The sequence below is a fragment of the Mastomys coucha genome, unplaced genomic scaffold, assembly GCF_008632895.1.
Source record: "Mastomys coucha isolate ucsf_1 unplaced genomic scaffold, UCSF_Mcou_1 pScaffold12, whole genome shotgun sequence".
Taxonomy (NCBI): Eukaryota; Metazoa; Chordata; class Mammalia; order Rodentia; family Muridae; genus Mastomys; species Mastomys coucha.
Window position 1 is genome coordinate 1298607 of NW_022196894.1, and position 10980 is coordinate 1309586.

Genomic DNA, 10980 nt, shown 5'->3' on the forward strand with positions numbered 1-10980 from the left:
CAGAAATCTGCCTGCCTCTGCCTCCCAAGTGCTGGGATTAAAGGCGTGTGCCACCACCGCCCAGCCAATCTTACTCTTTTTGATTCTGAGATGTTCTTGTGTAACCTCAGCTGGCTGGCCTAGAGCCCTAATTTTCCTTCCTCTCTCTCCCAAGTGCTACACAACTCAGGCTGTATTTCTTCTGCAAACTGCCTTGAATTTATTTATTGATTGGATGAGTTACTGTCTGGAGTATTACAACTTTTTGAGGTTCTATGTGCCCTTGATATTGATCTCTTGTCAGAAATGCGTTTTGTGTCTGTGTTCCTGGAGGGCCATGTGCATGCCAGGCCAGGGTCCTCCCACAGAGCTCTAGCTCCATCCTCAGCATCACAAGCTGTACCTAATGCCTGTCCCTTGGAGACTAGCGTGGGGTGGCTGCCCAGTCTCTCTATGCTGACATCTTCAGAAGAAAGGTATAAGAAAGGTGTGTCTCCTGCAGGCAGCCCAAGCCCCTGTGCTCTGTGTTTATGGCAGAACAACTCCAGAGACACAATCCCCTCTGCCGCTCAGTGTGGCAGGCTGTCAGGCCTGTGCTGCTGTCCTTATAGGGCAGGAGGTTGCTGGGCAGGCCCAGCTTCCTGGTTGTTCAGGTCTGTGCTGAAGCACACTGCTCCCTAGGGAGCCTCTGTTGAGCAGGTTCACTTTTTGAATCTTTGCAGAGGTTCACCTCTCCCCCAGAGGCTTCTTCCTTGTCCCCAGGAGCATATGCAAAGGCTGCTGGCTCCTGAGGGACTGCATTCCTCATACAGCTGTCCTACAGCCCTGCTCCCTTCCTCTCTTCAGCACCCTGCGGTCTCCATCATCCCCCATCCATGAAGAGGATGAGGAGAAGCTCTCAGAAGACTCGGATGCTCCTCTCCCACCAAGTGGTGTGGAGCTGGTGCTGCGGGAGAGCAGTTCCCCTGAGGTGAGGCTTGCTTCTCGTGAGGCCCTGGCCAGCCTTCCACGGGCCTCCCTCCCTGATCCTGACCCAGCTCTCAAGGCACTGCCACATGGATCCACAGCCAGAGAAGTCAGTGTCCCTGACCCGGCTGGGGTGCCTTGTGGTGAAGTCACTTTGACGCTTATAGGCATGCCCACATGTGAAGCTTCGCTTCCAGTGACATGCTTGCATCCCTGTGGCATGTGCTGCCCACTGCCCTTAGCTTAGTCTTAGGGATTTGGCCTTTTTGACCTGAGGACGTTTGCACCAAAGGCCTTTCCTCTTTGACTTCTAGAGTTTCGGAACAGAGGAGGTGGATGAGCCATCCCTAAAGCAAGGTGAGCCACTTCTCCCAGGTCTGACCCTGAGCCCTTGGCAAGCTTTGGGTTCTGGCTAGGGATATACACCCCACCCCCATCCCCACCCCCACCCCCACCCAGCTCTTGCCTTCAGGAACCTGGACAATCAGCATGCAGAGATGGTAAGAGCATTGTGATACTGGCCAGCACAGGAGGTGGTGGGAGGTCCACCCATGTGTGGGAGCCATTTGTCAGTAATGTTTTTTGGAATTTCCTGGCTGTCTCTTCCTGATGAATTGAGGACAGCTGATATCTCCTTGCCTCCCTCTACTGGGGGGTTTAACGGGTAGCCTAGGAGGCTTAGTTTCCCCCATTCTTCTTGCTGGCCATGTTGGGTGGTAAGGGCCCCCTCAAGCCTGCCTCTGCTTAGTCCTTGCCATGTTACTGCTGGACAGAAAAGGAAAGCAAGATTCAGAGCTGGCATCTAGGAGAGGCCCAAGGCCACTTGACTCAGACATGGCTCTAATTAGCAGTGAGGCCCATAGAATGATGATGTGCCCCACAGCCCCCATGTAACTGTAGCTGCTCTGCTGTATCCTACAACCTGCTGAGAGGTCCTCTCAGATGAGGCCCACCTGCAGGAGGCTGAGGCCCTTGGTGTGAATGGGGTGCTCTAAGAGCAATGTGGTCACTTCAGCCTTTCTAGCCTGGCCTTGTATTTCTGTCCTCTGCCTCAGGCAGGCCCTCAGCTTCCCACCTAGGGCCTGGGCTCCTACCACTATGTAGGCTCTTTACCTAGGCAGAAAAGTCTACAGGGATTAGGAATGCAGATTCAAGCCTGCAGTGGTGGCGCATGCCTTTAATCCTAGCACTTGGGAGGCAGAGTCAGGTGGATTTCTGAGTTTGAGGCCAGCCTGGTCTACAGAGTGAGTTCCAGGACAGCCAAAGCTATACAGAGAAACCCTGTCTCAAAAAAAAAAAAAAAAAAAAAAAAAAAATGCAAGTTCAAATTGTTACAGACTTGTGTGAGGCAAAACTAGGCATGGTCCTCAGGGCTGCTCCAGAAGGCTGCCCTGCAACTCACCAGTACTTGGGTAATGGGGCCATTCCTGCCTGCTCAGCAGAAGGGACAGACAAGGACAGCCACTACCTGGCACCAACCAGACTGGCTTTGAAACAAAACTTCTCGCCTTATGCATATGACCACCATTGGTCTCTGGGATTTATGGAGTCAGAGTGGACCACAAGGACCTCTCCCTACCTGAGTGTCCTAATTTCACTCCTCTGCCTGCTGCAGGGAGCCGAGTACCCTCTATTGATGATGTCCTGCAAGATGGCAGTCCCCAGCATCATGGTTGCAGCCAGCCAGTCCCTCCTGCTGATATCTACCTACCAGGTAACAGCAACAAGTCTTTTGTTAACATTTGGGCAGAGCCTTCCTCTGTCTCTGAGGAGACAGGAGGAAAAGGGGAATCTCTGAGGCGTAGTGTACTCTTTCAGAGTCCAGGTTCTCTCTGGCTCTAAAGTCTACTCTGCTAATCCCTACAACAGGGGTCAGGCCCAGCTTAGTGTGCCTTCTGGCTTCCTGCTGGCCCTAGGGTTCTTTCCTACACTAGGTGAACTTTGCCTGAGGAAGGCAGGACAAGCTGGTTGCAAAAGGACAAAGTCTGTTCTCTGGCTGCTCCCTGCAGAGGCCTAGGGAAGCTAGTCTAGTTTTGCCAAGATTGCAATCGTTCTTCCTCTGTGGCCCTTGCCAGAGAGATGTTTGCCTGGAGCTGACCTAGGTGTGGACAGCAGCACATTCCCAGTCAGGCCAGAGGACTAAGAGCAGGGTGTGCCGGTTGGGCCACTGGCAGTGGGCCAGGAGCTTGAGACTGTTCCGTAGTTCTTCCTCTGTTCTGCTGGGATAAAGTCTACAGTTCACACCGGGGGCTCCAAATCCAGGGTACAAGTGGGTCTCTCAGACTTACAATAGCTCTGGTATTTGGGAATTTGGATAAACAGCCACTACAACTTCCAGTAGCTACACCTTCTTGGCCCTGAGGCCAGTCTTGCTCACTTTTCCAGGGCTGCTTGATAATGGTGGATTGTGACATCCTTTGGCAGAAAGGCCTCCATCTGCCCCTGTCTTCTGGATGTGAAGTGACCTGTAGAGGCTGCACAGGACACAGGGGTCATCAAGTCACCAAGTGTGGGAGAGCAGCTAGGGGTTGTCTTAGTAGATCACCATGGCATAACCAAAACAAACCCATAGGTGAAGTGTATTTAGAACCAGCACGTTCTATAAGGGCACAATTCTAGTATGTTCTTGGGAACACCTCAGGTATCTATTCTTATTGTTAATTTGGCTAAGCAGGGAGTCAGGAGAGGTCCCTGGGCCTTTTGAGTCCCCAGTAGAGCTTTGCTCCTGCAGATGGCCCTTTGGGTACCTTCACTGTCCAGCATAGAGTATTTAATCGCTGTTGTGGCCTGTAGCACATTAGGACTAGCCACAGGGACAACTGTAGGCAAGGGTCTTAGGCCTTGTTTAGGTCCACTAAGTAAGTGGGAGATAGTCAGCTGTAGAAGTTACAGGAGAGGCAGGGTCTGTGTGCATAGTTGCAGAAGAGCTAGTCTTGGCCAGCTCTGCACAGGAACTTCTTCTGGATGCAAGCCCTACTCCGAGAATCATTCCTTATAGAGGCTTACTCCATGGCAGTAGCCTGGATTGCTATCTCTGCACATCCTGTTGGAGCACCTCTGGAGGGTGGTGGAAGGGGTCTGTGGCAGTTGTACATACCTGCATGTGTTTCTCACTTACACAATGGCACTATCTCTTCTGCTGGCTTTTTGTCTGAGAAGGCTATATATCTTCTATCTTTGTAAGGAACATGCATGTAGCTAGTGTCTTTACTTTCTGACAGTTGTACTACTCTCCTCTGGATTCAGAATCCACGTCCCCTGTGGATAGAAAGAACAAGGCTGGGGGAAATCCATGAAACAGAGAGGACTCTGTTAGGTCCTCTCAATGGTCCAGTGGCCTGGCTTCCATAGCTACAAGAGGAATACATATGTTACTATCACACATACACACGTCTCTCTCTTGGTTAGAAAGATATCCAGGATCTATCCTGGTGGTTCTTGTTGCTGCAGGTGATGTTTGGATAGTCTATTTCTAGACAGTTCCACTCCTGACCGTGAAGTTCATGCCTTTCTGCTAACTGAGCTCCGTCTATCTCTCCCTCCTCTCTGCACAGCCCTGGGTCCTGAGTCGTGCTCTGTTGGTATAGAGGAGTAAGCTGGTACGTGACCTTTCCTCCACACTTTGGTGGCTTGGCCGGGTATATCTGCAGAGAAGAGCCCAGTACCCTGAGGGGTGCTTTCTGGATCCAGTCCAGAGCCACTGATGGTTGCTGCACCTTTGGGTCTGAAAGGTGGCTTCCTGGTGTCCCTGCCTTTGGAGCTAGAGGGTCTCTTACCTGGACAGTTGTCCATTTAGGGCCTCCTAAAGTGACAGTGTAAGGTCCTGGAGCAGTAACTCAACTCAGGCTTTGGAGTTCCTATCACTGCCAGGAGGAAGGAGTTGGAGAGTCAGGGAGCCCTAGGAACATGTGCTGCAATGTCCTAGGGCCTGCACACAGTAGTCTAACTATGGTTTTAAAAAACAAAATTCAGTACTGGGGATTGAACCTAGGTAGGCACTCTACCATTGAACTTTATCCCCAGCCCTCTTTTTAAAATAGGGTTTTATTTTATAAAGTCCCCCAGGCTGACCTTGAACTTGCTCTGTAGCCCAAACATACTTATAATAAACATTCCTCTTACCTCAGCTGTGGTTGTGGCTTTGAGCAGTGGTTGAGATTTGCACCAGTCAGGGGAGGGCCTAGATCATCTGCTCCCATCAGTGTTTCAGTCTATGGGACACATATGTCTGTTGTGTCCTAGGGGGCTGGAGAGAAGAAGGTTCAGTGGTTAAGAGCACTGGCTCCTTCCCAGAAGGCTCCTTTCCTGATTTGATTCCCAGGACCCTCATGGCAGCCAACATCCCTCAGTAGCTCCAGTTCCAAAGGATTGGACACCCTCTTCTGACCTTTATGGGCACCAGGCATGCAACTTCTGCACAGAGATACATACAGGCAAAACACTCATACTCAAAATGAAAATAAAGCATCAGAAAATATAATGCCTTTAATCCTAGCATTCAGGAGGCAGAAACAGGCAGATCTCTGAGTTCCAGGACATCATGGTCTAGAGATGGAGTTGTTACAGGAGAGCCAGGGCTATACAGAGAAACCTTGTCTCTGGTTAAAAAAAAAAAAAAAAGCCAAGCCTCACCTCTCAATTCCTGTGCAGAGGGCATTCATCACGCCTCCTTCACTCGTCACTGTGGCCTCTTCCCTGTCCTGGTATGCAGCTCTCTTGTGGACTGCTCAGCTTTTCTGTCTTGAGACCATCATTGCCACTGGGAACCTCTTCATCCTGTCTTTGAAACCTGCCACAACACACGCACATGCATATACATACACACATACACACACACACACACAAACACACACGTGCGCGCATGCACGCACAGTCTTATGGGCCAGTGGAATTGGTGCCCTGTTGGAGAGAGATGCATGGCCACAGACTAGCCCAGATCGCTGGTTACAGAAGCATCTGTGAAAACTAGGCTGGCAAGTGGGGACTCTTCTTTCTTCTTACAGAGGAGCTAGCAGCCTTTCCTGTCAGGTTCCCCAGCAGGATGGCACCACAGCCTGAGTGGGAAGTTGTAGTAGGTGAGACCTCTAGGCGGCAGCCCTCTCCCATGAACCAGGGAGCCAGGCCTGGGGCTGCTTTGGTTTTGGTAGGGTTCATGGTTTCTCAGAACTTGCTGTCCCCTTTGAGCTGCGCTCCTGAAACAACCCTGCTATTTATAGCTTCTGTAGGAGGAAGGGGCAGCTGTGTAGGGTTAGGTTGGAACTTAGGTCACAGATGGGGGATGCATCATAGGTCGCTTTTCCTGAAGCTATACCTCCTAAAGCAGAAGGTAGAGCTGGAGTTGTCTGTGTCTCGCAAACTCCCCCTGGGATAACACTACACAGCACCATAGCACTGACATCTGGGCCTCTGTGAAGACAGACAGGCTCGGGCCAGATTCTCCAGTGGAGCTTCTTGTCCAGGCCTCCCAAGTAGCCGCTTGTGTTCCCACCTGCTCCCTTTCCTGTGCTAGAGTTGGCTGACCTCCAGCTAACCCAGTGCTAAAGCTCTTAGCTTGACTTGTATTTCTGAGATATAGGAAGTATAGTCAAGGGTAGGAGGCCCAGTGATCAGCATCCCACAGCTACCCTGTGCCTGTAGCTCTACTGCCTGGTACCAAGGGGTGATCAGTCCCAGGTATGGAGGACGGATGTAACTCATTGCCTAGGACTCAAGGGTCCCTAGCTTTCTATGAGATCACATTATTCCTCTCAGATGGTATGTTACGTGGGTTATGGGGTGGAGTTGCTAGGTGGTCCTGCCCCTGTGAGGTTCTGGGTTGATGAACAGATAGATGCAAGACCACCAGCCAATCATGACCCCTCCTTCCTCTGCTCCCACCTACAGGATGGTCCACCTCCATGGAGACGCCACACAGCCTTGGCACCACCAGCTCCCCCTGGCCTCTGCTGAGTGGCTCTAGTCCTGAGCCTGGAGCTGCTGAGCTGACCCCATTCTGAGAGTCTGGCTTAGCAGGCAGCACAGAGCCCTCAGCAATCTCAGACATTGACAGGAGGCTTCCCTGGACCCCAGTGAGACCCTGGCCTCTCCTGTCTGCACGCCTCATGTGGCCACTGGGATTTGAGGGGCCACAGTGAACCTTGATCAAATTGCACAGTGGGTTGTTCCTCCACACACCCTCCTTTTTTATGGTCAATATATTTGTAAATGGTACAAGATGAAGGACAGCAGCTGTCTCCATGGGCCACGAGCCCTAGAGGGACTCTCCCCACCTGTCAAAGCTGATGCTTTGAGCACTTAGCAAACCAGCGTAAGAGAATCTACTCATGGAGGGAAGTGTCATCTTCATAAATGTTCTGGAAGGTGGGCAGCCCAGGCTATGGCTGATGAGGGCAACAGTGCCTGTCTGCCTGGCTCCTGTGTGACCCCAAGGCAGCTGTCACTGCTGCTTTCACCTTAGCGATGTCCTGACCATGGGTGACCCTCCTTGGAGCCTCCAGGTCCCCTCCTGCTCTGCTCTACTACCTACTAGTGACCTCTGGCAGCTGTGGGTAGTCAGACTGTTAACAGCACAGTCCTTAGCAGTGGTCAGTGTCCTGCTTCCTCACATCCTCACAGGCCGCCAAGGTGGGGACGCTCGTGCTTGCAGGGCAACACTGCCCACCACCTGCCAGGGAAGAGCCTAAGCAGCTTCCATAGTAGATCCATTGCCAGTTCCATGTCCTTTTATGTTTCTTACTGATTTATTGTCGAAGGCTTTTGTCAGAGCCCACCTAGAACCAGGATCCTAGTGATACTAAGGCAGAAGTGGCTCATGAGTGACCTCAGGGCAGAGGTGCCCCAGGCTGTGCAGCTCTCTGGTGGGTGGGTAGAGGCACCTCTGCCTAAGGAACTGCCTTGCCACTCACCCCGGTGACAGCCTGTAGCAATGCATGGAGATCCCTTCAGGCTCAGGGTTGCTTGAGCTCTGGCTCTAACCCTGTTCCTTCCTAGCAGTGGCTGGCCTGGTCTTTGGTCAGCCTGTAAGCACAGCTCTGTCTGCACAACCATCTCTCTCTCTCTTGCTGAATGCACATATGTGCACACATGTCAGCATGCGCATGCCTACCCCTCACTTCTCACCTCTGGCCATGGTACTGGTGTGTCAGTACTTTGAAAGATGGGATGTAGACTGCACTTACCTATCTCAGATTCACATGTACTATCATTTGATGTACTCTGATCGGCTAGTTTTGGGTTCGTTTTTACTGTATATTTATAGTAATAAAATCATGCAGCAATATTCTGTGTGCCTTTGTTCTGGCACAGCACTAAGTAGGCAGCACTCTTGGCTTTTGGTGGTATCCGGCAGAGCTCCTAACAGATCTTGGTGCTGCCTTCATTACCTTGTGTGAGAGGGGCAGTGAGTAACCCCTCCAGACAGACAGTGGTTTACTGCTATTGTTTTGTTGCTTGCTATGTCTGAAGCTGGACTTGGAATTTGGCTTACCTCCCCTGAGCAATTGATAGATCTTAGCCTCCAGGTGGGCAGGTGGTCCTAGTTCTTATACCCGCCTCAACTCCTGTGATGGTTACTGAGCACTAATCAATGTGCCAAAGGAGGGCAAAGTCTAGGATAAGGCTTAGGTCCCCGTCACTTGAGCTGGAGTCCTTAGACGCTTAAGTCTTTAAAGGCATGATTTCACAGAGCAGTGCAGCCAGTCTCCGGATCGGGCCTCGGGAAAATCTGCTCCCTCATGGACGAGGTGGATATTGAGACTTCCAGCTGCCCTCTGGGACTGGAGACTGACACATCTTGATAATCAGTGTACCTGCCTCGGACAACCTAGCCTCCGTGCGGTGCGTCTTGGGAGTTGTAGTTTTCTGGTTAGTCGAGGGTTCTCCTGTGCTACTTGGAGAGTGGCGAACTACATAACTCCACCCCCACCCCGCCTCCGTCAGGCTGCGGTCTCAGCTGAGTTCAACCCCAGACTCTCAGGCCTGGTAGGGGCGGGCTTATGCACGTGGAAGCACGTGGATTGGGCCTTGGTGTCGTGGGCGGGATCGCGCATGCTCGTTTGGGTAGTGGGCCTGGAGCACATCAAGATGTCGACCACGACGGTTCCGGAGCTGAAGCAGATCAGTCGGGAGGAAGCAATGCGCTTGGGGCCCGGCTGGAGCCATTCATGCCACGCCATGCTGTACGCCGCCAACCCCGGGCAGCTTTTCGGGCGTATCCCCATGCGTTTCTCAGTGCTGGTGAGGAGCTGGGCGGGCAAACAGGGCGGATACAAGCTTGGGACGCCCAGTGGACCCCGCGTCCTGACCAGGCTTACCTTGCAGATGCAGATGCGCTTCGACGGGCTGCTGGGCTTTCCCGGGGGGTTCGTGGACCGGCGCTTCTGGTCGTTGGAGGATGGCTTGAACCGGGTGCTGGGCCTGGGCCTGGGCGGCCTACGCCTTACCGAAGCTGATTACCTGAGCTCGCACCTGACTGAGGGTCCACACCGTGTGGTGGCACACCTGTACGCAAGGCAGCTGACACTGGAACAGCTCCATGCTGTGGAGATCAGCGCTGTGCACTCGAGGGACCATGGTCTGGAGGTGTGGGACTACTGCCTGGGGCCCGCCCCCATTCCCACTCTTGAGGTTTGGCTCTGGCACCACAGAAGGCACCATGGGTAACAAGTGCCCCTCAGGGTCCTTGCCCTGACTATGTTGGGTGGCAAGAGGGACTTGGGAACTGGGTCATGGGCTGTTTACATTTGCCTTGTTGCCTGCCATTGTCAATCCTGGGAGTGGGGCTTGGGTCACTGGAAGGGATGATCGGGGCCTGTTTGGAAAAATTGAGAACAGACCAAAAAGACTGGGTTGTAGCATTTGGGATTATCTCCTGAGAGAGAATTGGGGGATTTGTGGATTCTCCGGTCTAAGGGGCATGGAGTGAAACCAGGGATCATTGAGGGTTGCTGCCAGACATGGTGGGGAGTGCATAGGGTTGGCCTTGAAACTTGGGGAGAAGGGGCTTTACTGCCACCAGCCTTGCCTGGCAAGACCCTGCCTGGGTCTCCCTGTTTCTTTGGCAAACTGGTGGCTGACAGGGTCCTGCCTCTACAGGGAGAACCCAGCCCCACCCATGCTCTCTATCCCGCAGGTCCTGGGCCTTGTACGTGTCCCACTGTACACACAGAAGGATCGAGTAGGAGGCTTCCCTAACTTTCTGAGCAACGCCTTTGTCAGCACTGCCAAATATCAGCTCCTGTTTGCCCTTAAGGTACTCAACATGATGCCCTCGGAAAAGCTGGCTGAGGCCTTGGCCTCAGCCACAGAGAAGCAGAAGAAGGCCCTAGAAAAGCTGCTCCCGGCCTCATCCTGAGATGGTTCCTGTGCAGGTCCCTGCCCTCCCTCGGCTGTCTGCCCACAGGCCCTGGAATTCCCGAGAAGCGTGCCTTCTAGTGTGTTTGATTTTGCATCCCTTCTGACTGCAAGGGACAGGCAGGCAGCTTTCATCATCACTGTCCCACGCAGTCCCTGGGACCTAGCTACCCTCTCAGGTTGGTCAGTGGGGTGGGCCTGGGCCTAGCTTTTCAAGCTGAAGATATTCTCACCCATCCCAGGGCTCAAAACTGTCCTTTGTGAGTATGTACATGACTGGCGGAGTCCCAGCTAAAGCCCATTCTCATTCTTCCAAGGCAACCACTTGGTTGGTACACAGATCCTGGACTGGTCATGGGTTTTGTCCAATAGAGACAACCCAAGTTAGATCAGTCCTTCCTGCCCTTATCCCAGAACCTGATCCAGCTTGGGGTAAGATGTTCATTTGGGTGTTTGTTGGATTTCTCTGTTAGGTTTTTTCCTTGGTGTATGAACTGTGGGTTGGTTTCAGAATGGCTCTGCCCACATGGTTTGTTTTCCCCATGGGGGCTTGGGCTCAGCTGTGGACCTGAGGAAGGATGAAGACAATAAAGCCATTCCTCTGATGTTCATGTTGCTTCTGAGTGGCATGGCCGCTTCTCTCTGAGGTGTGGGGAGGTTGGGCTGTGAAGCACAGCCAGCCTC

General features: G+C 52.6%; 2 protein-coding genes and 1 long non-coding RNA gene across 12 annotated transcripts in view; 2 read left to right on the forward strand and 1 right to left on the reverse strand.

Annotated features, from left to right (window-relative positions):
- LOC116084411 overlaps nt 1-4211 on the reverse strand; it is a 7490-nt gene extending 3279 nt beyond the window's left edge. Inside the window, exon 1 of the long non-coding RNA XR_004116095.1 lies at nt 4043-4211. This is a non-coding gene — a long non-coding RNA (uncharacterized LOC116084411). The remainder of the gene's footprint in view (nt 1-4042) is intronic.
- Nucleotides 1-8218, forward strand: part of Mgrn1 (mahogunin ring finger 1) — a 52168-nt gene extending 43950 nt beyond the window's left edge. For 6 of the 10 annotated variants that reach the window (XM_031361331.1, XM_031361324.1, XM_031361273.1 and 3 more), the window contains 4 exons: nt 826-949; nt 1260-1302; nt 2561-2659; nt 6829-8218. In XM_031361331.1, the coding sequence (XP_031217191.1) occupies nt 826-949; nt 1260-1302; nt 2561-2659; nt 6829-6941 (379 nt within the window). In that variant the 3' untranslated portion in view covers nt 6942-8218. Of the gene's footprint in view, nt 1-825; nt 950-1259; nt 1303-2560; nt 2660-4499; nt 4545-6828 lie in introns of all 10 variants that reach the window. The other 4 variants (XM_031361304.1, XM_031361313.1, XM_031361341.1 and 1 more) reach the window with 1 other exon arrangement.
- Nucleotides 8219-8345: 127 nt separating this feature from the next.
- On the forward strand, nt 8346-10901 carry Nudt16l1 (nudix hydrolase 16 like 1). The gene is made up of 3 exons (XM_031361380.1): nt 8346-9180; nt 9265-9525; nt 10076-10901. The coding sequence occupies exons 1-3, from the start codon at nt 8992-8994 to the stop codon at nt 10295-10297; spliced, it is 672 nt and encodes a 223-aa protein (XP_031217240.1). The 5' UTR covers nt 8346-8991; the 3' UTR covers nt 10298-10901.
- Nucleotides 10902-10980: the final 79 nt, after the last annotated feature.

What these genes read in the sequence shown, in the direction of transcription:
- Nudt16l1 (XM_031361380.1), top strand. Translation starts at nt 8,992, where the DNA reads ATGCTCGTTTGGGTAGTGGGCCTGGAGCACATCAAGATGTCGACCACG. An exon ending in CCATGCGTTTCTCAGTGCTG is followed by an intron (nt 9,181 to 9,264) that starts GTGAGGAGCTGG and finishes CTTACCTTGCAG; the next exon opens with ATGCAGATGCGCTTCGACGG. An exon ending in CGAGGGACCATGGTCTGGAG is followed by an intron (nt 9,526 to 10,075) that starts GTGTGGGACTAC and finishes TCTATCCCGCAG; the next exon opens with GTCCTGGGCCTTGTACGTGT.